We start from the raw sequence: 26,300 nt of genomic DNA on the forward strand, positions 1-26,300 counted from the left end.
TCTCAATTAAAATCTCCACAAAATTAATTTGCAATTTAGATGCTATGGAATCTTAAGTCAAATTGTGTGGAATTGTGTTTATTATAACCTTATCAACCTGACGACGTCCCCATCACAGCCTGAACCCACTCCTGCATGTATGCATTTAAAAATTCTTCTTTGGCTGCTTTTTTTTTTTTTTTTTTTTTTTTTTTTTTGTCTCCCACCCTGAAATTCGGGGCAGCTTGCATGACCTCATTAACTGGCTGCGGACTACCCCCCCTGCTCCCCTCCTCCTTGCCTCCCGTTCTCTCCCTCCCTCTCCTCCCAGCATCTAAATGTGTGGTAGCTGCATAGAGCTTCTTTCTGTCCTCCTACACAGGCAGGAGTGAGAGGCCCCTGGAGTCACCGGCACTGGGAGCAGCGGCAGAATATACGGTACGTTTTCCAGTCCAACACACTGGAATATGTGGGTGAGGTTCTGGAAGATGCTTTCGTTACTCTTTGGGAGATTATTTAGGAATTGTTTTCAATCATAAGTTTGCTTTTTAATATCAAATACAAATGGTGAGTCGGTTTTGGAAGAGCTTGTCGTTTATAAAGGATTGTTTTTGGTGCCAAAGAGGCAGCTATTAATCTATAATCAACGATTAGTCCTTAGTTTAAATTTGTTGCTATTTTCGTAAAGGGTTTCTATTTCAAGCATCTCCTCATTCTCAGTGTTTTTAAAGTTATTCGTAGCCCTGGTCAATGTCGGTTTAAAGTAATCTTTGAACGTTACCAATGTTGCTTCTGACTGGATGTGATGTTAATGTTTTGACTTGGATCTGATGGAGAATCTATTAAGGGAGCTAAAGGTTATGGTTGGGATGTCAAGGAAGTGTCCAAACCTGGAAAACTTGGAACTCCAAATGTAAATAATCAAAAATATAAGTGAAAACATGTAAAATACTTATTAAATGTTATTAGAATATTTTTCCATTGATTACATAGAAGGATATTAATATATTTATGAGATTTTTTCCATTCAAACCTAACTAAAAACACCTAAATTATTAGCATTTAGGTGTTTTTTAAAGACTGGAGCCTCATACTGCCCTCCAGGTATTTTGGAGATGTTTTGTATCCTTTTCTCCTGTCTTTATTTTCCTAGATTGAGTCTTTAGTCATCATCCATAGCAACTGATTCTAGAGCTCATAGATTTGATCACGGTCTTATTTATTTTTCGGCAATGCTGGAAAAAACTGGCAGAGAGCGACATCCCGTCGCCATGGTTACGTTAAACTAGACTCGCACGCGCTGTGAATTGTAATTTCCAGATTTTAACTCTTGAGTTGACAGAGGTTTGGTTGAAGCCAAAACCGCCTTTGCTGTTTTATATTCTTCAGATTACACTCATTAGTTTGTAAAGTGACACTCCTGGGTAAACGCGTGACACGTTCGCGGAGCCGCCGGAACACGTCCTTGATCTCTGACGCCGCCGTGTACTATAACACACCTATGGGTGGGTTGGTGTGAGCACGAGGCGTTTCTGCTTTCCGCCCATCTCACTGTACAACAGTCTGTGTGTGCTCCCAAACACAGCTTGTACAGTACGTGTCGGTGGCCCCTGCGTGTGCTCAAACACTTCCAGGCGTTTTTCTTAAAACCAGCGGCTTCAGACGTGAGTTCCTTCACATCCCCTCGACGAGCTATGAGTGCCGCTCTGTGTTTCCTTGTGCGCGCGCATATCAATGTCAGCTCTGTTCTGCTGCTGGGCGAGAGCAGAGTGGGTGGACAGGGGTGGGGTGGGTGCCTGGATGCCCGCCTTGTGTTTACCTTGGCATGGGTCGCACCATCCCGAGTCCCCGCCCCTTTCAACCCCACAGACCGTTCCCTCCTGGAACAGACCGGAGCCTTATGCTGCCCTCCAGGTCGGTCGGGAACAGAACATACCACCGTGGCAAACCTGGGGAGCAGCAGCCACCACGCGCGGCTGAATGGGCGCAGTGTGGAGCGGCAGCTGATTGGCTTGACCTGACCTGCTGGGGAGACCAACTCCCAGATGCTGGACCGTATCACGCAGTGCGCTCAGTTAAAATGATGCGTTCAAACGCAACATGAGATCCAGAGATTAAGGGCGAAGATAAAGAGGTGAAAGTTTTTGTTGAGTTGGCGACAAAATGTGGGAAGCGTGTGTTGACACAACTTTGCCGATGTTCCACACTAATGTCGAAGAAATACCGTTTCAGAATTGCGGTGATTCCATTATATGAGAAACGCAATTAAATTATGTGAATAAGTTAGTTCACCGAGAAATCATTAATAAAATATGCTGGCTGCCATCATCCTCTTACCACTTCTTCTTCGTGGTGTGCGCCATTGGCAACATCCGGCTGTTGATCGTGTGACTTGTGGGATGCGGGGGGGATGGAGAGGGGGTTATGGGGGTTTCCATTGCAGTCTTGCAATAAACCAATTCCAATTTTGATGCTACTGAAAAGAAAACCTGCCTCATGATGCAGTTAAAACTTTTTACAAAAAGACAAAAACAAAGAATAGCCAGAACATTTCTTTCAAAATTGATGCGCTTCCCTAAAGTATATTTATTTTCCAAATAATTTCCATTGACGAATTATGTGGTCAATGGAAATGCAAATTATGATATATTGTATGTTGCATTTTATGCACAGGAACTTGCACAAATTATCATGTATTGACATCACAGTAGCTTTTATTGGTGATGTAAAGAATTTCAAATTCTTTCAAAATTAAACTGTTGATTTTAAAGTCTGTTAATAGGCATAAATATTATTTAAGCTGTCTTAAAATCTGACATTTTGTCAGATGCCCAGATGGGATCAGTTTTTGTGTTGGAAGTCAAGTCAAGTTTATCTGTATCCCACATTTCAGCAACAACGCAGTTCAGAGTGCAGTTAAAGATACAATGCAGTAACCAATTATGAAACATAATTAAACATTATGTCAAATACCATCATCAAGCACATACAGTATACTGATGAATGTCGCCTTTGGTTCCACTATCAACTCTAAACAAATGGTTTCTTAGCCTTGATTTAAGGAACTTAGTATTTCTGCAGTTTTATGGAAGTTTGTTCCAGATTAGAGGAGCATAGAAGCTGAATGCCGCTTCTCCATGTCTGGTTCTGGTTCTGGTTCTGCAGAGCCGACCAGAACCAGGAGACCTGCAGAAACAGACAACAGAAAAGTTAACATTGCACTTCACCCTGAACACACCATCCCCATTGGTCAATGGTGGCACCATCATACTGTGTGGATTCTTTGCTTCTTCAACAAGACAATTATGAAATAAAATCGGTGGAAAAATTGCAGAGAACCTTCATTATAAATCCAAGGGGAGATTAAATTTTTTTTTTTTTATTAATTCAATTGGAAAAACAAACCCCGAGCTACAGTAGAACGTTTTATACCAAAGCATTTATGGCCAATTGGGACCCCGAGACAAGACTTCAATTTCAGTTCAATTGGGAAAAAAAAACATACACTGAAAGACTCATCTTAGATTGGTAAAATTCAGATTGTAACTGCAAAGCTGTCACAGTGAGCCAGACGCCTTCAGGCATGGGAAGAATATCAAACATTTCTAAATATTTGTGAGACTTTATGTGTCACACATGTAATAATCATATATGTTAAAAAGTGAAACTGTGAGATCATTTCATGATGGATTTCTTAATCTTATGCAAATTGGTATTTAGAGTTTTTTGGCCAAACTCGGCCAACAGTCCCTCCTAGGCAAATATTCATCCTGCTCCACTGGATGTGCTTCATCCATTGAACTTTTAAAGTGCCCAGATACACACACTTACTCATGCTAAATGTCATGCATTTGAATATATATGACGCCATTAACGTATTATGAGCCCTGATAGGTCACGATGACCGTCTACGCTATTTGAATGCCATCTTCAGGTTCATTGGTTTTTACACGTCTCTCCGAGCCTGTTGGTGAACTGGGGAGCCTTCTGCAGGCCGTCTCCAGACCTGTGAATGCGGCACAATGACGGTTCAGTTGAGACCTTCTGCGGTTTTAATATGTCTGAGTGTGCTGCGCGCCAGAGCTGTGGAAAGTTGTGAGAAATAAGCTGTGTGTTAGGCAGGCATTGGCAGACGTAAAGGCTGTGATACAGAGGTTCACTGAGGCGTCAGCTGGCGGCCGGGTTGTCGGGTTTTTGTCGTCAATAAAAACTGACGATGAGATAAATTCAGAGCGTGTTGCTGCTCAAAAGGAGCAGGAGTCTTTTTCCACTGTTGATTTAAAACAGACTACTGAGTTTTAAATGAACAGGCACACAAAAGCAAAAGCATCAGGAACTTCCTACCAAATACAGTCCCTTCAAATGAGGATATATTTGTAGAGAAACACACTGATGAACTAATTCTTCATAATATGCTAGCTTTTTTTGCTAATTAGGTAGGAAACAAAAGAAACAACTAATCAATCTAAAAAAAAAAACAGGTTTTCACAGTTTTTACAATTTTCATCAAATGAAATGCATTTGATTAAAAAAAAAGTTATTCAAGCTCTCCACAATTTAACTTACAACATAACTACACAGCTCTGTGTTGTGTTTGTTCTTTAATTTTTTTGAAAATAAAAAAAAAAGTGAAACAAAAATCACACGGAGACCCAAGAGTTTCAGAGCAGGCATATAAATCAATCTCAACCCTCCAATCACAGCTGGTAGTCTCCAGGAAACAGTTATACACATCATGACCAGACGTATCCAGGCGTTGTACTCGTTAGTAAGGAAACATGTTCTGTGTTGCAAAGATGAGCATGTTTTGGCGTGAAATGTGGGAATTGGAACAAAATCTGGTGAAAAAGCTGTTTGGTAGGAAGCCTCATTATCCACAGTGAAAACGAGTCCTGTACCAAGAATTCGTCACTCCAAAATACAGATTACAGCTGGCAAAAGCACTCCAGATCTAGGCCTGAACTGACAAAGACATTTCCTGTGGTTTGATAAAACAAAAATGTACGCGTTTGGCTATGATAACCTTTACATCATATTTGGAGGAAAAAGTGAAAATATCAGGTGAGCTTTGAAGTACAGGGGCAGCAGCATCGTTTGTCCAAACGATGTCATAATGTTGGACATCGCTTGTCCAACATTATGAAAGGACTTCATGTGGAAATACTAAGGCAATGTGTCAGGACATCAGCCATGAAAAAGAAGCTCAAGTGGAAATGAGTCTCCCAAACTCACCTTGAACCCAAGTTCATGACCAATATGGTCACAAAGTGGCTCCAGGACCACAAAGCTCTGATCTCCTGTAGAAATCAACAGGGAAAGTTAAAGGGTGTGTGAGAGCAAGGTGAGTCACAAACATGACTCAAATAGACCAGTTCTGTCAGGAGGAACCGCCCGAAATTCCAGTAAACTATTGTGAGAAGGTTCTGGAAGGGTGAGCCCAAAAGTCATCCAGTTTATAAAATCACATGCAGACCCAACAGTCTGGGAAAACGTATGAAAACGTCTGACTTTGAAGAAAGTAACAAAGTACCTCTCTTGTCATTTTGCCTTTCAGCAAGTTGGAGTAGTTGTGGTTATTATAACTGACCCAAAGCAGGAGAAGTTTAGTCTGATTTCATGCCAGCCTGAGGAAATAAAGGCCATGTGTCCTTTTATACAGTGTATGTATTTTCCTATGTCCAGGAACACAAAACGGGACATTCATTCCATACCAAATACCACTTGAGACTTTATTTCCATTTCGCCTAATTAGCCTGAAGCAATATCCAAACACACTGTACAGTATTCTGGATCAAAAGGAATTTAATTTAAGAGCACAGGAGCTGGGAAGACAGAGGCAAAAAAAAACATCATTAAAGTTTGTACATTCATTCATTTAACATTAATTTTTACCTCGATAACTAAGAGGAGAAAATAACAGGCAGTATAACTCAAAACCTTATACGTGTTGAATCTTTTTTTGTCCATTATGATAAACATGCAGATAATCATAATTGTATATTTTTGTATTTGTCAGGTGAAAATGACATCCCTCCTTCTGCTGTGTGTGTCTTTGCCCATAATCTTGGCAACAACGATACCGAAAGATCCTAATGGTAAGGAAACACAACATCCTGCCTGAAGGGATGTAGTGTTTATGTCTTGATTCAAAGGTGCTTTGGAAGATCAGCCTTTTCACCAATATACAAACCAAAATTCAAATTTGATTAAGATACAGTTAGTTAGCATTTTTCTGAAGACAAGATGAAATAGGACCACAGCCTAGTTCGGTGGTGTTTCGCCATGTATGACAAAATCATACATGGTGAAATCAGTTGAATAAACTCGCAGGACACAAAAATTAAATTAAATGTGAAAAAGTAATTGTATTGTAAAATGTTCACTTCTATGTATCTATATGTTCAATAATAAAATAACCATACAAAATTTTGATGAAATGAATAATGTAGTCTGATTGTTGTTAAAACCTATGAGTAAATCATTGATCCTATGAGCCACATAGGGTCTCACAGTCCTTTTACAAAAGTGGCTGTATAATGTCTGGGTGTGCCCTAGTATATTTTTTTCTGAATGACGCCAGTGGTTTGAGAGCATTACTATCAAATGGAAATGAAAATAAATAAACATTATTAATAAATTAAATGTGTTGTACCAAATATTTCCTTGTTTTGGAAGATTTTAATTTCTTAGTAAAAATCGTTTTTATAGTTCACATTTCCATCACCTGGCAATTCTGGTGGTCAACTTTCTGCTACTCTTTAACAGTGGTTAGCACATAAAGTAGCGGTATGTATTAGTCTATTGAAATTATTTGGAAAGGTTTTACATATTCTAAGACCAAGGCTATCTCAAGATGGCTTTTGTAACTGTTAAATTTTTACTTGCTGTGTTGAATTGCTAAGATTAAAAAAAATAAAGCCTCTTTCTATTTAAAGGAATATAACTTCACATGGCCACTAGCATCATTTACATTTTTCTCCCTGTTTTTCCCTAACAAAAATGTTTTAAAGTACATTTGGCTGCACTCCTGATCACGGCACAAAATGCATCATCTATTTATTTTTACCGCAGATATAGTTGGCTCATTGCATGTCAGCATCCCTGTTGAGTTGCCTCTCCGTCCACTGCTGGGAGGAAAGGTAGCTGTGCCATGCTACTTCCAAGGAAGCACTGTGAACGACCCGGGAGCACCCACCATCGCCCCGCTAGTTCACAGAATCAAGTGGACCTACGTCACCAAGGAGAAAGTTAGCCCAATCCTGGTGGCATCGGAGGGGAAGGTTTATGTGGAGACAGAGTATCTGGACAGGGTGACATTGGTTGGCTACCCAATGGTTCCTACTGATGCTACCATTGAGATAACTGAACTGAGGTCCAAAGACTCTGGTACCTATCGCTGCGAAGTGAGCCATGGTATTGAGGACAGCTCTGACTTTGTAGACATCCAGGTTCAAGGTATGCTTCAAATTTATACAACTTTGTTCAGTAGAGCATAAAGTTTCATTTATCACCCCTATATACGTCGACACATTGCTTCTAGAAATAGCACCCGTGTTTAGTTGGTGGTTGATAAGGAGGAGTGAAGCAATTAGTTAGGGAAACCATGTGTCATGGGAGGGTTTACCAGAAATGATGACATTGACTCTCTATTTCTTTACAGGTATTGTATTTCACTATCGTGCCATCTCCACCCGCTACACCCTAACATTTGAAAAAGCCAAAGAGGCCTGTGTACAGAACAGTGCCACCATTGCAACTCCTGCACAACTCCAAGCCGCTTACGATGACGGATACCACCAGTGTGATGCTGGTTGGCTTTCAGATCAAACTGTGAGGTACACTAACTAACTACCAGAGTTTGAGAGACTTTGTGGGCTTTCAGAATGCCCACAAAGTCATATCTGTCTCTATTCAGTGCATTAAAAGATTGGTTAAAAGAAGAAAAAAACTGTTTAGAACGTTACCTCAATCCACCAGGGTCACCAACATTTCTGTTCTCTCCAGGTACCCTATTCATGAGCCCCGGGAACCTTGCTTTGGAGATAAGGAAAACTTTCCTGGAGTGAGGACCTACGGCGTTAGAGATGTCAATGAAACTTATGATGTGTACTGCTTTGCTGAGAAGATGTCAGGTATTCTTAACAAACAAGTGCAATCTTTGACCTTTTCAACCTAAAAACAAAGGTATATTTTCATCTTATTTGTCAACTCTCTCTCTCCAACCAGGCAAAGTCTTCTACTCCATGTCTGTTGACAAATTTAGCTTCTATGAAGCACAAGACCAGTGTGTCAAACTGGGAGCGAGGCTGGCCACCACTGGAGAGCTATACCTTGCCTGGAAGAATGGCATGGATGTCTGTAATGCTGGCTGGCTGGCAGACAGGAGTGTACGCTACCCAATCAACATCCCCAGGCCTCAATGTGGAGGGGGCCTTGTTGGAGTAAGAACAGTCTACTTGTTCCCCAACCAAACAGGATACCCCTACCCAGACTCTCGTTACGATGCGGTCTGCTTCCAAGGTTGGTGATTCTTTTAGAACAACTCTGGATTTTCAAAGGAGTCAAGAGGCTTAAATATAAATACTATCTCATTTCTGGAGTGTTTGATGTCTTTGCTAATGAGTAGTGTGTCTTGTGCTCTAAATATCTCGCTATTCTGAATCCTCAGATGATGATGAAGGTGAAGTGCCTGGTAGGACCACACCCTTCCCAGTCATCCAGTTTGCATCTACCCCTGTGCCGCTCCCCACCCCAATACCTCCACAAGGGACTGAAGAGAGCAAGTCTGGAGGAGTAGTAACTCTCTCCCCATTGCCTCATCTGTCCAGTGAAGGTGTGACCATGGGTCCCACAGGTAAACTTTCTATGAACTAATGGAAACAACGTTTGGAACATCTTTGTTTTTCAAGATATTTACTAGAAGAAACAACTGTGCAAAAACAGGGCACGTGCTGATCTAAGGAAGTTTTACAGAAAACCTTCATTGGGTCGACTCCATTGAAGGATGTAGTACCGCAAAGAGAGAAGTGTCCCAAGAGAGAACAGGGACATCCTGTATATAGATCAGCAGCTGTAGTCTAATGACTTCTGTGTTTCTAATGTTCTACAATGTATGTAGAGCATATACCCAGAAGCATAATTTATGATTCTGAGAATAGGACACCTGGCTTCCATTCACAACTGCTGTCAAACTTAAAATATAATAGAAGTACTGGGAATATGGCAGTTTTCTCTGCATTGGACAATTTACTTGAAGACAAGAAGTTATTAGGTTAGATCAAAACTGTTAAACTTTTGATAATGGGCAGTAAAACACTTGTAAGCATGACATTACCAACTGTAGAAATTCTTGATCTAACCACTTTTCTCCCAGCTGAAACCACTAAGAGTATTGCTGCCAGTAATTAAAAAAAAAAACTTTTCCCCAATACCATAAAACCAGTGCTTCTATGTCTTTCCTCTGTCTCAGTCGCTGATTGGTTGCAGTAAATGGCTGGTCCTACCGAGCCTGGTTCAGTTGGAGGTTTTTTCCTGTCAAAAGAGAGTGGCTCTTTTCCATTTTTGGCAGCAATTGCTTGGGATGGTCAAAGACAAAGCAATGCCCTCAATCTTAAATTATTTTTCTACCAATTGGAATTATAGGATCAACTGACTCTGATTGCACCAGAGTACAGTTTGGATCAATTTTACCACTTACCATCATATAAATAAATTACATTTCAAGACTTTGGCCTTTTAGAAATTAGAAATGACATAACACCCTCTACCAGAATTGATTAGAATTGATTTTAAGATTTTTTAAATTCATTTTTATATCCTTCAATCGACTGGCTACCTGTTATTTATATATTTTAAACTATATTACATCCTGATGCTAGATTACTGAGGTTTGTAACAAATCAATTCACTTGACTTGAATGTTCGCATAGAGAAAACAGTCCTCTCATTCGCCATTTTCTTCATCCCTTCTGTCCTAGGTGTGGTGTTCCACTACCGACCCATCACTGGTCGTTACACTCTGACCTTTTTGGAGGCCGAGCTGGCTTGCCGGACCATCGGAGCGATTATCGCCAGCCCCCAGCAGCTGTACGCAGCCTTTGAGAAAGGCCTGCACCAATGTGACGCTGGCTGGCTGCGTGACCAATCTGTGCGGTGAGCTAGACAACCAGCACATCAGCTTGACAAAGTCTCCACAAAACCGATTTCCCTTTCATACGACTCCTATATTTTTATACTAACTTCAACTTAACCAATGAAAACTTTCATATTTATTTTTGCTTTCCTTGCCCAGGTATCCGATTGTGTCACCCAGAAGCAACTGTGCTGGAAACCTGCATAACCTCCCAGGAGTGAGGTCGTACGGCCAGAGACCAGCCAGTGAACGCTACGATGTCTTTTGTTATGTGGACGGTTTAAGAGGTAAAAATCAGAAATCAAAATTCAAATATCGGTATAAATTAATGCCCTAATATACCATACTTCTAAGATTGTGCAAGTAGTGGTTCGCTGCCAAAATCCTGGTATCGGTTATATGTGAGGTAAATATGAAAGAGTTTAAGTTAGAGATAATAAGCTAACTGCTTTGAAACCTCTCAAAAGAAAAGTGCAGCATATATACCGTGGTGGTTTAGTTACTCTGTTATGTTAGCACTGAAAGCTAAAGGTGTATTTATCTGGACTTTGTACGTATGTAGCTCTGTAGGAAAATGTTCACTAAAGGACTGTGTGAAATATTTGTCAGAAGTGCAAATGCAGAGTTTTCCCCATTAGATTTTACTGTATGTTTTACGTAGAGCAGCCATATACAGTAAGATTTTGAGACTGAGGCTGGTGAGAACTCAGACTTTGCCATTGATAATCCTAACTTCAGAGGCATCAGTGTGTTATTTATTTAAAGCTAAAACTTGGAAATGTTCTCTTTGAAGATAAGGTGTAATGCACAGTCTGCGCCAATGAAAAATAACTTTAAGACTTAACAGTAAAGACTCTAAATTCTGTTGTATTGTGATTTGTCTCTCAGTCGCTGGTGGGTGGTATTTATAATAGTTTAATATTGCTGAGGCAGTACTTATAAAAAGTTAGAAATCCAATATGTTAGTCAGGGACTTGCGCAGATGGACACTAGGTGGTGCTACAGTATCTGCCCTTTTTCCTCTGGAAAACAGTGCCCTTCTGAAATCTTCAGTTTTTGTTTTGTTGCGTTTCTTTTTACATTGATTGCGTGTGTCTAAGTGTAGCATTTTCTGAATTTAAAAGCCTATGTTATGGATGTTACACATTTTTGTAAGTTGCCCAACAAGGCTGGCTGTAATAAACCTCACACTAGTCAACTGGTTCCATGTGTCTGTCCACACCACTGATGATAGTATTTAAACTGGTAGGAATGAATTGTCCATAGACTGATCTACTGACAGTCATTCCTGAATCCCTACATGCGTCCCTCTTTTTGCCAGGTGAGGTCTTCTTCACCACCGACTACGACAGCTTCTCCTACGACGAGGCCGTGCAGCACTGCCAGAAGCTCAACAGCACCCTGGCCACGCCGGGGCAGCTGCACGCCGCCTGGAAACAAGGACTTGACAAATGCCGGCCAGGCTGGCTCATGGACCGCAGTGTCCGCTTCCCCATCACAACCCCCAAATCTTACTGTGGGGGCGGAGAGGTCGGGGTGCGCACCATCTACGCCTTCCCCAACCAGACGGGATTTCCCGATGAGCATTCACGCTACGACGCCTACTGCTTCAGAGGTTAACTTCTTTTTTTATTTATTTAAAAGGTGAAAATGTGATCAAAATAGAAGTCTGATGAAGAAAGATGTGATTCAAAATCGTAATTTATCTCAAGAATAAAGTCTATTTTCTCTTTTTTTATGTTCAGCTCAAATTCCTGTTGATTCCCAAACTCCCACCACTGTCTCTCAGACGACAAAGCCTAAAGATGTCAGGGAGACTACAACCGTCAGACCGGTTGACTTTGGTAAGACAAAAAGCAAGAAAGGCAAGGCTTTTTGGTGCATGTTAAAGTGAAACTGAGCTTCTTGAATATGAATATTTGTGTTGGAAATGTTTGTCATTTCTTCGTATTGTCTTTTTGTCTTCTAGATAAAACTTCAGTTGGCTACAATGAAACCGCTGTGAATATCACCGACGAAGTTATCAAAGAAACTGTTGTTACATTTGTACAAGTTGCTCCAACAGGTAACGTGGCTCAGAATGACAAAGCCAGAAAAGTCTCATTATGGTAAAAGCTTGAATATTTCTGAAATTAAGTTCAAAGTAAACACAAAGACATAGCACCGCAACACGTTATGGCTGAAAAACGTATCACAATATAAAAGTTTTGCATCAGTCGGTATTGATAATTATTAACTAGTTTTTTGTATTAAATGTCTGAAATACTGCCAAACTGGTGATGGGACCTTTCCTGTTTTATTTGCAATTTCCTCTTGAGTTGTTGTTCTCATTTTTTCTCCACGCTGTTGATTTTTATTTTTAAGCAGCTATGAGGCACGGTGGCGAAACCTTAAACTGCTGCTGCTGGTAGTTACTCAACAGGTTGTTGCTAGGTAACCAAAAAGTGAGCAAGCTAGTCGGTGCCATCCAGCTAGCTTAGCTGGCCTTGAGAGGTTAGCCTTTCCTCTCCCTACATCTCCCAGAATGCCGTGCAGTTCTGGATCAGAGTTCTGTGAAATTATTGGATATTCTATAATTCTATTATTATCTGTTGATATTGATCGTGATTGTCGCAATATATATTGTTATCTATTTACTGAATCAACAATGAAGAATGGAAATCTAAGAATCAAGTCTTCTAATCTCATTTTTGTGTTTCCATCCTGTTTTACAGTGAAAACCGTTCTCCCTCCAGTCCTGGTCGATGCGTCGGGTTCTGGTTCGGCTGACCACTCAGCCAGTGGGGAGACCTCTGGGGAACCTGCTATCTCCACCGGTGACACGTCCGGGTCAGGACAAGGCGTAATTTTCAGCGGAACACCCGATGTGCTTTCTAGCGAGCAGTCTGGCTCTGGAGGCCCCGAGGAGGCAAAGGAGGGCAGCACGGTTTTCATCACATCTGTAGCTGTGTCTGGATCTGGAGCTGTGTCTGGATCTGGATCTGGATCTGAATCTGAATCTGGAGCTGTATCTGGATCTGGAGCTGTATCTGGATCTGGATCTGAATCTGAATCTGGATCTGGCATCATTATAAGTGGATCAGGCTACAGAAGTGGAAGTGGGGACATCAGTGGCAGTGGTGATGACACAGTGGTCACCTTGGTGGATGTAGAGCTGGAGGATTTGTCAAAAACCCTCAAGAATGGCACGACAACGCAGGAGTTTGGCCAGGGAGGGATCGACACCAGCGGGGGATCAAGTGTTTCTGGATCAGGAGATGTGTCTGCTTCCGGCTCGGGCGAGTTTTCTGGCATTTTGTTTATCGACGGCAGTGGGATTGACCTGACACCTCAGCAACCTGGGGAGGAAGAAGTGTCTGGAGATCATCCGACTGAATCAGGGTACCCCAGTGGCTTTCCCAGTGGCTTTCCCAGTGGCTTTCCCAGTGGTATTCCCAGTGGTTTTCCATCTGGCGCTTCAGGCAGTGGCTCTGCCTCCGGAGACCTTTCTCCAAAGCATGACAAAGTCATCTACCTGATCAAGGATGACATGATTCAAATAATCACAGACTCTACTGAAGAGGGGCGGGGTGTGGTGGAGATAAGCGGGGAAGGCAGTGCCTCTGGACTCCACCCTGAATTCAGCAGCGCTTCAACTCAACCGTCGGGAAGCGGAGCGGCTCCTACAACTGTTTACGGAGAGTTCGTACCGACTCTTGACCAATCAGGATCCAGGGGTACAACTGAGGAGAGTGACACCGGGTCTGCGGTTCATTCAGCCACACCAGAAGGACTCTACAACCGGCCAACAACGGCTCCATCAGTGTCAGTGGTTACTCCGGCTGTTGTGGAGCGTCCCGATGTGGACGGAGGTATGAACTTGGGACCAATACAATCTACATGCTCACACTAAACTGAGCAGCTGGAGTGAACTGTTTACATTAAACGATCCTTTTCCAAAACATGTTTAGCTACGGAGGGCTGTCCTGAGGACTGGATCGAGCTTGGCGGCAGATGTTACCGACACTTTGACGAGAGACTCACTTGGTCTGAGGCAGAGCAGCGCTGTCAGGAGTTCAGCGGCCACCTGGTCAGCATCGGCTCGCCACAGGAGCAGCAGTTTGTCAACTGTGAGTAGCCGTCTGATAGTCAGGTTAGCCTTCATGTTATATCTGACGATGAAGCGATCTGGTTTCAAAAAACTGAACAAAGCTAAAAAGGCAGCAGAGAGTGTTAAAATTAGAGCTGTCAGAGCGACTAATGTAAAAAGCTTAAGGTACTTATATTACATAATGTAGTTTACGGTAATTGTATTACCTATTTTGACCTAAAAGCCTCTCTCTTGCCTGTGGAGGGTTACCTAGTTCACACCAGTGAGGTCTTGTACTCCGGTCAGCAATGCAGAGACACTAATGTGAGTAAAAAGATGAGCGAGGAGAGAAACCGGAATGCTCAGTGGCATATTTTGCTTTAAAAAACACAACGATGGACGCTTGCATAAAACCAGTGCAGCCAGTAGCCTACTTATTGCAATGAAGAATTATCCTTCCAACTAAGCATAAAAATTTTATAGTTAACATTTCTAAATTATATTTGACTTTTTAAAAACTTTCCTGAATGTACAAAACCTGGAAAACTGAAATGTTTGGTTTTAGACAAGAAAAGATTTTCTTTAACATTTTTAGGACAACGCATATTTTTACATTTTCAGCTTACAAAGTTGAGCATGGTGATCAACCATGATTAATCACAGTGCTAGAAAGTGTTTCATGTGATTAATTTTTTTAATCAATTGGCAGCACTAATAAAAATGTGTGATTTGAGTTTTTCACATGTTGATTGAAGTATTTTTAGCTGCAGATGCATCATTTGCAATATGAAAGGAATACTGGTGTTGTCTATCAGGCAATAAAATGTTCGTTTTCCAATTTAAAAAAGGAATTGAGTAATTCGTTTATTTGCATCTTTAATTGTATCCATCCTTACCTTGTCCAAGTACAGCTGTCTATTTGTCCTAAATTTTGTGAACGTGTTTACTTCACAGCCAATGGTGACAGCTATCAGTGGATTGGACTTAACGACAAAGACGTGCAGAATGAGTTCCGCTGGACAGACGGCAGTCCTCTGGTGAGTTTGACTGAAACTGAGTCACAATAAAACTGTTAGCTAGCTCGTTAGCGTAGCTTTTTTGGAAACGGTGATGAAACAAACTGCAGCTTTTAATCTGACGCTGTGATCAGACTTTTGAGAACTGGAGGCCCAACCAGCCGGATAACTACTTTGGTTCTGGTGAAGACTGCGTGGTGATGATCTGGCATGAGGGCGGCGAGTGGAATGACGTGCCCTGCAATTACCACCTTCCTTTCACCTGCAAGCTGGCACCCGGTACGCCGACTGGTCACAAAATCACCCAATCACATCAAAACATATTAGATTAATAGTTAATCAAACATTTAATACATTTATTTTGGGTTAGGGTTAGGATTTCTATCAAATCCCTGCTGGTGCACTTAATTGCACTCCAAAGATTTTAATTTAAGGTAAAAGCAGCTGAAGCATTTAAGGAATGTATGCTTTAATTTTTGAAACTGATTAATATTATACTCCTACTTAAAGTAGGAAACTCAAGAAGGCTTGCAATTTAGTCAAATAAGGCATGGTGATTGTTGGGAAAATACTAAGCTTGTCCAAGTGTACAGGTAGAAAAAAAATGGAACCGTTTGAATAGTGCAGCAAAATTGACATCCAACAATCCACTGTTCTTTGTTTGTTTGTTTGTTTTAATGGAGGGAAAAAAGAGAATTTCCAGCCATAAACTAGCAGAGTTTGCTAAATGCTAGCTTCAAATTAAATAAAGTAAAGTATAAAGTAACAAACGTTATACTTTCTAGCTTTTTCTTTTGTTGTGAATCTTTACCAGGAGTGCCAAATATGTGCTGCATTCATAAGGTAACGTATCAAACTTGTTTCTATTTTACGTCAGCCATGTGTGGAGCGCCACCCGAGGTGGAACACGGCGGTCCGATCGGCAGCAGCAGAGGGCGCTATCCTGTCAAGTCCATAATCCGCTACCAGTGCGACCCAGGCTTCACACAGCGCCACCCGCCTGTCATACACTGTATGGCAAACGGAGAGTGGGAAAAGCCACAAGCCCAGTGCATAGAAGGTGAGTTTCAAAGGAACATTTCTGACTAAAGTGTTTCGAACTTTAAGGATGGTGGCGTGACTTAGGCTTTTTGTTAAAGTGAATCAAAATACGAACTGTGTATAATTTTCAATGAAAATAATTCTTAGGTTTTTCTCATCCATATCATAGTGCGGCATGTTTTTTTAATGACTTATGACATGAAAAAGAAACTTGTGTGTAATTTTAATTGTTTCTTATTTAATGGAAACACTGCAATTGCGGAATTGTGTTTATTCAGCATTAGTGCAATATTGACAACTTTTTTGCGCACATTTGTAACAGAAATGCAGCTAGAGTTGAAGTCATAAAACAGTAAAAACAATACCAAGACAAAAGCGCAGGATAAAATTGACTTGAAATTTTTAGCTGAAACAAATTGTCCAGGTTCCAGGGCAACATTTCCTTTAGAAACCTTTAAAAGTCCCTATTGATTCAAAGCTGCTCACTTCTGATCCTGCAGCTTGAGAGCTACACTCTCCACAACCGCCACTCGCTGCAGAATCAGATTTGAGTCCTTTTTGTGCCTCGTTTTTTTTTTTTTTTTTTTGTGTTGCTTTGTTTTTTCGTGATGTCATCAGTATGCGTACCTTTTCTTCCCGCAGCCGGAGCCAACAGTAACAGGCTACACAAAAGGTCCCTGAGGAGAAGAAGTAAAGGTGTCAGCAGCCAACAGGAGCAGAGGGAGCTGCTCTGAGCTGGACTGAAAGGACACACAACTGAGAGCCACAAAAGAGCCTTCTTCTAAAGAAGCATGGACACTAATACAAATGCCAGACCAAAAAGATAGCAAGCCCTGCCCCTGTATGTACACTCAACTAAAGCACATTTAGATGACGATTTTAAAAAAGAACAAAAAAACTGATGTTCCTGGTCTTTGAATGTCACCCTGCAACCTCTGAAAGCTCATTTCTCTAATTTATGATTCAGCATCCTGGAGCTAAATCGCTTCCCTTTCTGTCGGCACAAAGTAGAAAAAAAAAAAAAAAACTCTTTTCAAGAGGCTGAAGAGTAACATGCAAAGAGCGTAGAAGGTGTTTTCAGTTCACACTTTTATTATACTTTATCATATTTTTCTAGATCTGTGTTTCTTAGACTTTGTTTTAGGCGTTAGACTCCTACTCTTTAGGGCAGCGCGGTGGACGTCGACTTTTGGTTGCGTCGCAGGCGAGTGGTTCTGTGCCGTCGTTTCATTGGAGCAAATGGAGCCTTTAGTCTGGTCACAGCTGTGAGCTTGACGTCCTCGGTGCTGCCGGACCAACACGTTATGAAAACTCGACCCAGACGCAGCCACCCTGGATTGAAATAATCGGCACGTATGCACTTTTGAGACGTCCGTCATGTCGGTGCTAATCATTTGAATCCAGCGCACCTTAAACGACGGAGTGTTAGGGCCACACTCAGAAGAAAAAAGAAAGAAAAATAATTACAAGAATAAAGTCGTGGTATGAAAGTGGTCAGAATATTACGACTTCTGTTAAAAATCCTGGTAAAATTTTTCTGTTAATGTTCAAATTTTATTCCTGAAATATTATGATTTTATGCTGGTATCATTTTGACTTTATTCTTGTAATGCTACTGCTTTATCTTCATAATAAACATTTTTTGTGCTTCGTTAGCATAGCCCTAATACTCAGTTGTAACCTTAAAACTGTATTTAAAAAAAAAAAAACAATCTGTCGTTTCTTTTGTTTTTGTTTTTTAGAAATGGCAGGAAAACAGTGCCTTGAAGCAGCATTTTTACTATATAACAACAGACTCCAATGTATTGTTTATCATAAGACAAAGTGATGCATAACAGCAAAAAAAGGAAGGATTATGACACACGTTATCATTATTGTTATTTTTCAAAATAAAGGGCTTTCCATCCGTCTTCTCACCAAGCCTCACTGTTGCTAATAAAGGCATACCCACATGATAATGCTGCCACCGCCACGTCTCGCTGAACGGACAGCCTGTTCCGAGCAGACTGGAAACAAATGCACGCCACACTTTTCAGATTTGCATTCCTAATAGATTTTTTTTAAACGTATAGAATTTTGCTTCTTTTTGTTTATCCACTACTTTCTGTAGGTTGAAATACATCGAGGTTTGTGATGACAAAATGTGAACTATTCAGTGAATATCTGTTGGGTCTTTTGGAAATGTAAAAAGAAGTTTCACATGCTCCTTATTTATGGTTCCTCAAGTGCGAACCTTGTTTCTGTCGTGAGAACGCCAGCGTTTGCTCTGGGACGAGTTGCTCACTGTAAATATCCGCCATGTTATTTTTTTTTCTGAACAGCAGGATCTGTCCATAACTTGCGCAGTGCAGGCAGTTTAAACTGTTTTTTAATTTTATTTTAATTTGCAGTATTTATCATCGACAAGTTTTGCAGAGCGGTCGAGTCGTTAGAGCCAGCTGTACAGAGAGAGGAGGATTTCATGTGTCCATTAAAGCCTCAGGTTGTAGCTGGAGAGCGGGTGGTGCTGTATTTTATGATATCATCGTATGTTCATTTCTAAGGTTGCTTTTTCTTTGTGAGGCATTTAAGGTCCAATGTTTGCATCAGCCATCAGAGAGAACCGAATAAAAGAGACATGTCTATTTGGACGTAACCGGGGTTGGCAAGAGTCTGTTTAGAATGTGGTGCAGTTTTATCGGGGTGCCTGAACATACTAGAGGTCAAAAAATTACAAAAATCGAATGTGTTTTCAGTGTTTTTGCCTGGTGCTGGTTAAGAAACACCTTAATAAAGTAACTAAACATGCGTAACTGCTGCTGGGATCTGGTCCAGATTCTGAATCCTGATGTGATCGCGCAGCACAGATCACCCAATAAAACATCGGCCTTATTCGTCTCAGTGGTTTTATTTCTCATCAGTCAACGTGAAGCTTTAACCTCACGCACGGATTCATAGAATTCTCGTCTTTTCCTAGAAACGGTTTTCCTTGAAGTTGAGACATTTCAGGTGGACTGAAGCACAAACCAGACTTTTATTTGTTTGTTGTTTTCTTTTGCCCTCCTGTGCGACTTAACCATGAAAAAACATGCAATAAATGGCTCCTTCATTGGCTGCTACAGTGACCACCTTCATGGCAGCAGCACCCGTGAACAGACCAGCTCTGTGTGGATGTGCTGCTGCGTCTTTGGGGAGAGGCGTGCTGAGATACGAGGTCATGCGTAGCAGCATCTTTACAGCGATTTACGTTATTTATTCATCGTTCTAGTCACTGAGGAAAATACTGTAGATTGAAATATAAAGGTGTGTTCTGTACAGGTAGGTGTAATGTTCCTCATCCTGTTTTATTTTGGAAACGCTGTGTCCTCTTTACTTCCTGTTTGCTCTCGCTCCCGTCTCTGAGCTCCTTTTTTGTCTTTGTATTTTAATCTATTTCATACAGACGAGGATTAGGGCCACTGGACAAGAAAAATGACTTTTTTTCCCCTCAGAATTATAACTTTTAATCTTAGAAAATTAAAGTCAGAATACTGTGTATTAGGGCCACCGTAGATAGAAGGGAAAAAATTTAGAACATTTTCTAGAATAAACAAGGACATTTCTGAGCTCCTGGTCAAAATTTGCTAGAATTTTTTTTTTTTTTTGAGATTAGTCCCTGACATTTTGTAGAAAAAAACTTGAAAATTATTATTGGCCCCATTCTTCTTCCATACTTTGACCTTGAGTTGTGGCCTGTTTTGTGTTCTATTCCTAATTTCTGGTTCTGTGGGTTTTGTGAGGGGGGAAGTCACAGGGTACTGGAAATTAGGAGCATCAATCAATCTAAATATCTGCTACAATTTTGTTGTCTTGTTTACATTTTTCAAGCAAAAACAGTCAACGTGATTAGCATCTAGAGGTAATATAAAAGGGATAAATGAGTTTTGTAGAATCTTGTTTAAATATATTTGGCAAGTAAATATTTACAGAAGAATTTTTATTCATAGAAAATATCACAAATGCATAGACAATACAAAACAAGGGCATGCGTTTGACAAGAACTCGGATTCTTCTTTTAAAAGGTAATTTTCTATATTACAAAAACAGAGTGGCTTTGTCATTCGTAGAGCATCATTCATTAACAGCTTCACCACAGACATATGCTAACGCAATTCTTTAAAAGACAGCGCCCATCTAGTACCGAACAATCACAGTGTGGAAATCTGCAGACGAAAGGTAAAACTGTACTAATATCCTACCAAGCAGCTGCTGCTGACTGGTGTTAATGTGAACGATAAAAGAAAGTATTTGTGGTGCTGCTCCAAAAGCTGTGGTGGAAATTTTCCACATAGAAGATGTAAACATTTCTAGTTTTTTTTTTTTTTGGGGGGGGGAGGGGGGGTGATTTTCTGCTTTGTCCCAGAAGAGATGTTTCACCAGTCATTGAAATAAAAATCTTTTAAAGGTCGCGTTGTCCGTTTTAAAAAAACAAAGAGATACAGGAAACGTCTTCTTGCCTATTTGGATCCAGGTTCGTCGTAAGTCATCTATCGGTAGCAGTACACGCCAAATTTCATGTGTGGAGCCGGGAACCCAAAGCTACGCACCCCTGGCTGTGACGGGCCACAGTTAGCCCTGGCGTTTGTGATGGGATAACGCACGCTCCCGTCGGCCAACCAGCCCGCGTCGCAGCGATCCAGTCCCTTCAGCTTCCAGGCGGCGTACAGCTGGCCCACTTTGGCGACCCGGCCCCCGTCTCTGGCACAAGCGCGGGCTGCTTCTGTGAAATTCATCCGTCTTGGGTGGTTTAAGTGGTAAACGATCCCTAGAGCAGAGAGAAGAGTGATCAGCAAAGACGGATACCTTTAGCTGCAGACCTGCCGGGTTTTCATACCGACCCTTCATTGAGGCTGAGAAGCAGAAAGCATCAAATCGGTGGAAGAGGCGGTTTTTTGGTCCGTAGCTGCGGAGTCCTGGAGCTGAACTTTCACCCCCGCAGCCGTGCCGTGGGGCGGTGATGGGGTACTGCACGGTGCCGTCGGCCAGCCAGCCGGCGTTGCACCAGTCCAGCCCGTCCTCCCAGGCCGAGAGCAGCTGCTTAAACGTAGCCAGAGTGGCGTCTTGATCCAGGCATGCTTGCTGGGCACCAAAGAAGTTCAGATGGTAGCGTCCTTTCTGAGAGTGATAGGGGAACACAACACCTACGAAAGAAAAGTACTTTACAACTCAAATCCTTACAATTAAAAACAGCCTACATCAATCTCACAAGCAATAGTTTTATCATCAAAACCAGAATTTGTTTAATTTGTTTGGTCTGCAGACTGCCTGGATTCCTCAGGTTGACAGACCTGAAAGACTCCATCAACATTAAAAGGTGTTTATCATGTATCGTTTATCGTGATACATTTCTTATTCTGGTCATTTTCATAGGTTGTCATGATAAATTCATGATGTTTAAAACTTCCAAAACCATCAGTATTGTTGAGATAGTTACTTTGCCATAAATGTGAAAATATGATTACATGCAGGTATTGTGCTCATCTTAGTGATATAAACCACACTTCTTTATGTGACTAGTGAACTAAATTGCTGTGCCATTCAATCACAGTTTTACTAAAAAAAGAAGTAAATAGTTCTTATTATCACTTTTAACGTTATCACAACTGTGCCACAAAATATTGTGATAAAATTTGAACCTCTAAAAGAAGATTATGCTGCATTCGAGTTACCTAAGAAGTAGGAATTTGGAGTTGTTTGACGTCAGACCCGAGGTAATGACGTTCTAGTTGAGATGTCAGAATTTCAACATGGCGTCGCACATAAACACTGTTTGCAGATGTGGTTTGAAACACCATTTTAAGCTTTCCGTTCCATAAGCAAACACCACTTTTAACTTGTTCAGTTTAGAGTCACAGACACTACATGTAACACTGATTTAAGACACATTTCCACTTGTGTGTTTTATAAAATAAACATGTTTCCACCCAGTAGTGGTTCTTGCATCAATGTTGCCCTGAGCAAGCCCCTCCTTCTGCAGCTACCCAACCAATAAAAATGCAAGCAATTATCAGATTCCCTCCCCCATCCCCTCGTGCCCTGCAGCCAGCAAAAAGCAAGGAAAACTTACTCCAAGATATATTTAGTTTCTAGTTCTTGGGCACCTCACCCCTTTCTAATGCCACCCTGGGCAGTTGCACATATAGATCATATAAAAAACAAGCTGTGACCATTCCCGCCACATCTTATGACTGTTGATGTGAGGAGCGACCATTTTGAAATGCGAAGTCAGCCTTACAACTGGGAGCAGTGTGAGTTGCTCCCTGTTTCCCAGTGGGATTTCCAACTGGGAAGAGATACAGTGTTGGCTCATTATAAGCAGTGAGCCAACAGAAAGAATATTAGATACAGAGTTGCTCTTAATAATTAGTAATCATATTTCCAGACTTTCCATACAAGATCTGATTATGGTTAAAAATCTAACATTACTCATCTAATTCAACTTCATGTTGCATCTACACTTTATTGAGAAAATATCAACACTACTTGAAATTTTTTTTATATTTTTGTTGTATTTCACCCACAAACCGGACACCTTACAACTAATTTATCTTTTAGATAAGATGTGTGTGATTTAGTCACATTATAAATGTAGCTTTGGTTTGGTTATTAGACATTAGTAAAGAAAAGGCATCATTTGGCTGCTCCTAGCTAAAATTGACAGCAAGGCGAGGAAAACAATTACAAAGAATATTAGCCCATGGTAATCCTGAATGTATGGAGCTAAATTGGGAGCAATAATTCAGTTTGTTCAAAAAAAAAAAAAAAAACTAAAAAAATATTTTTTTAAACAAACAAAAAAACAAAAAAAAGTCAAAGCCACTTCAGATTCAATGGGGTTTTTTTCTACTTAATTTTTTGTATTGAAGCTGAAAAACACAAATTGGGGAAAAATCTAATAAAGGAGCTCTGAACATGCTTTGCAGTTACAAATCTTTTTCTTTAAGTTTCAAAAATTATTTTTCAGTTTTAATTAAACATACTACAGCCCCAAATGAGCGCCATGCAGATGAGCTGTGGTTCTGTCTGTAATTGGCCTATTCCTTTACTTTATGTTTACCAAACTCCAGTGTATCTCACCCCTCAGCTCCAGCTCCACCGTCACGCTTTCATCCTCCAGGCCATCGATCACTTCGCAGCGGTACCGCCCGGTGTCGTTCAGCTGCAGCTCATTTATCACCAGAGACATGTCCCCTGGAGCCGAGCGACGCAGGCGCACTCGGCCTTTGAAGCTGCCATAGCTGCGATGGCGGTTGCCCATGGCGACCATAACTTCAGTTTCCAAGGCGAAGGCTTCGTTCGTGGTGATGGCTTTGGCGGGTAATCTGGACCATTTGACCCGGGTCCTGCGCGGCGCGGTCAGTTCGGGTTCATAGCGGTAGTGACAGGGAAGGGTGACGCTGCTCCCCCTGGTGGCCGACACCAAATGCTGGGGCGATTCCACAAGGAGGCGAATCCCACTGAAATAAACTAATAAGACAGAAAAAAAAAAAGATTCAAAACACCAGGGTGTTTTCAGAACTGTTTATGAACACATGAAGCGTTTTTATGTTCATGGACGGCTTTCAAAATTCTGTAACTTTAAACTAAATGAGCTGCTTTTTAATTAGCTGGTATTAAAGGGGCAGTGTTATGTGCTTTCCAGGCACATAGTACCATTTTATAGCATAATCAAGTAACTGAGTTAACTTAAGTTGTTTAAAAAATGCTAATCATATCAAACATGACTTAAAAGAAATTTTACTTTGTAATTTAATGCCTTGAAATTGGGCCTCTATCTCTTTAAAAAAAAATTCCTGCTCTTCATGAAACTCTGCCTTCAGGAAGTCATCACATCATCCTCCTCAACATTTGTAGCAACATGTTTACCAGCGTGTCATTGAGAGTAGCTCCTATAATGAGCTCAGCAGATGCGCAGTTCCACCAGGTGTTTTCTAATTTCTGCTGACTAGTCTGAAGGAGCTGAGTGGGGGTGTCCTGGGGTACGTCTGCTGTGAGGCGGAAGCTGCAGAACTGCAGCTCGAAGGCGGCGCTAACCCAAGCATTTTACACAGCTGAATGGTTTAGATTAAAGGACTTCTCAAGCGTAAAGGCATGAGGCCTTCAGGTTCCATTAAATTAATTTCAAGAGTTTAAAAATTATGCAATCACAATGTTTTTATTGAGTCTTTTTTTTTGTAGAAATCAGTTTCCACTTTGACAATAAAGGTTTTTTTGTAATATTTTTTGGTCAAAAAAGTAAAATTCTGTTGACTATAATTAATTTAGAAAAGCAATAAAAAGAATAAAATATCCAAAGGTTGATTACTTTTGATAAGCATGTTAGAAGAACAGAATAGTGAGGTGTGTAGTTAGCTTAGAAAAAGGAGGAAATTACCATCCACTAGTGTATTTGAATCTGTTATAATTCTTGCATCTAGCAGAACTAGTATTTATTGAACAAATAGTGTTTGTTTTCTTTTTCCATTTTGTAAACAAAAATTGATTAATTTTTAACCTGCAGTTGTTAACTGAATTATTTTTCTTTTTGCATTTGTCTGCAAAACAAATTGAAAACATTAAGGTTCGTCTCGGTCTTGACTTCCTTCTGTGCGGACACACAGGAGACCTCTCCTGCATGTACTTTTGACACAGATTGACAGAGTTAAAATATATCTCCAGTGATTTAGAAATGGGTAGAATGCTCTGTTATTTCTTTAAGATGTGCTCAACTCTTTTGTTCTTCACAAATTCATGATATAATTGCTTTGTGTCTCTAGAGAAGTTTCAGAAACATAAACTCAAGCGGTAATTAAGGGGAAAGGAGGATAAAACCACATCCCAAACACATAACTAACATACAGGAGATCAACATCACTCACTGGAAAACTGTTTAGATAACACTGGCTGACTGCCTGAGCACCATTAATTATAGAGTACTTTGTCTTCCCACCTCCAGGTCCTTTCCAGCCTGCCGTCTTATAATCTGATCAAAGGTTGCCTGTAGCTCACCTGACTCACAGACGAAAATATGCAATGCCTTGTCATTTCATTTAATCAAAGACCCACAAAAAGCACCTACTCTCTCCGTTTCCATCCCCGTTGCTGATGTCCTGGTAGTGAAACCCGTTGTTGTAGCCGAAGGTCCTGCCCTGGCCCCAGGGCAGCAGCAGGTACAGGCAGGCGGCCAGTAGGGGGCGCGAAAGATACAGCATGACGCCGTCTACACTGAGGCGAGGATGAGCGAGAAGAACACTCCTCTTTACTCAACTCATTTTTATATCATTTGATGGCATACCAATTAATTTAATGCAACAGAAACAGATAAAAGAAATATGAAAAGTAAAATAAAATTAGCATCGATGCTAAAGGGGTAGGTTCTGTTTATTAAACTGAAAGCAATGAACCAACATAAAATATGCGTTTGCTTATAATTTAAGCATTCTATCAGCAATTTGAGTATAGTAAAACAAACAAACACATAACCTTATTGGTGTATAAAATTATACTTAAATTTTGTATTTATAAAGAAAAATAAAACCAAAAAGATGTTTTAAAGATTCTTACCGTTTTACAAATGACAAAATAAGGAATAGTAAATAAATAAAAAGGATACAGCTAGTTCAATTAGACAATGTACGAGGCTTTAAAGACGCAGCGGGTAAATTAGGTGTTTTTAAAGTGGACGTATTTCTGGTCGCAGGTTACTTGGACGAGAAATACATCGCAAATGTACTAGCTAGAACTGCTATAAACATGTCATTACCCCCCATGAAATGTATTTTTTTGAAAGCAATTATGTTGCGTTATAAAACAGCCACGGTTTTAACCTGAGCCCCCAAACAGTAAACCACATTAAACACTGGTTTAAAGTACAAAACGTGTCAACTATCAGATGAAGAACGTAAAAGAATTAAGTCCGTCGGTGGAGAAATGTCACTCACAGATAAGAAGCTGTCCGTCCGGAGCGACTTCAGCTCAGTTCATGTCCTCTTCATCATCTGCTGCTCCTCTGCTGCCAGGACTGTCCTGCCATCCGCACGAGCGCGCGCTGACGTCACGAGCCCAG

The 26,300-nt window shown here is 40.8% G+C and overlaps 2 protein-coding genes across 4 annotated transcripts; one reads left to right on the forward strand and one right to left on the reverse strand.

Moving 5' to 3' along the window:
- On the forward strand, positions 1-19,108 carry acanb (aggrecan b). The gene is made up of 18 exons (XM_015003861.2): positions 1-417; positions 5,996-6,074; positions 7,051-7,434; positions 7,640-7,814; positions 7,984-8,111; positions 8,206-8,499; positions 8,648-8,833; positions 9,957-10,131; positions 10,271-10,398; positions 11,433-11,726; positions 11,857-11,955; positions 12,081-12,176; positions 12,826-13,962; positions 14,062-14,220; positions 15,135-15,217; positions 15,331-15,475; positions 16,074-16,256; positions 16,880-19,108. The coding sequence occupies exons 2-18, from the start codon at positions 6,002-6,004 to the stop codon at positions 16,969-16,971; spliced, it is 3,831 nt and encodes a 1,276-aa protein (XP_014859347.2). The 5' UTR covers positions 1-417; positions 5,996-6,001; the 3' UTR covers positions 16,972-19,108.
- hapln3 (hyaluronan and proteoglycan link protein 3) lies at positions 16,494-26,300 on the reverse strand. Of its 3 annotated transcripts, XM_088006537.1 has the most exons (6): positions 26,176-26,300; positions 25,314-25,459; positions 23,333-23,722; positions 21,094-21,396; positions 20,803-21,020; positions 16,494-16,914 (listed from the first exon to the last, which is right to left on the reverse strand). In XM_088006537.1, exons 2-6 carry the CDS (start codon positions 25,444-25,446, stop codon positions 16,900-16,902), a joined length of 1,059 nt encoding a protein of 352 aa, XP_087862663.1. In that variant the 5' UTR covers positions 25,447-25,459; positions 26,176-26,300; the 3' UTR covers positions 16,494-16,899. The 3 variants fall into 3 exon arrangements, with proteins under 3 accessions (XP_087862663.1, XP_014859338.2, XP_014859340.2); XM_015003852.2 differs by lacking the exon at positions 16,494-16,914 and having other exon boundaries at positions 20,176-21,020; XM_015003854.2 differs by lacking the exon at positions 16,494-16,914 and having other exon boundaries at positions 20,176-21,020; positions 25,314-25,454; positions 26,176-26,273.

The sequence above is a fragment of the Poecilia mexicana genome, unplaced genomic scaffold, assembly GCF_051168715.1.
Source record: "Poecilia mexicana isolate PSO_F unplaced genomic scaffold, ASM5116871v1 scaffold_6, whole genome shotgun sequence".
Classification (NCBI taxonomy): domain Eukaryota; kingdom Metazoa; phylum Chordata; class Actinopteri; order Cyprinodontiformes; family Poeciliidae; genus Poecilia; species Poecilia mexicana.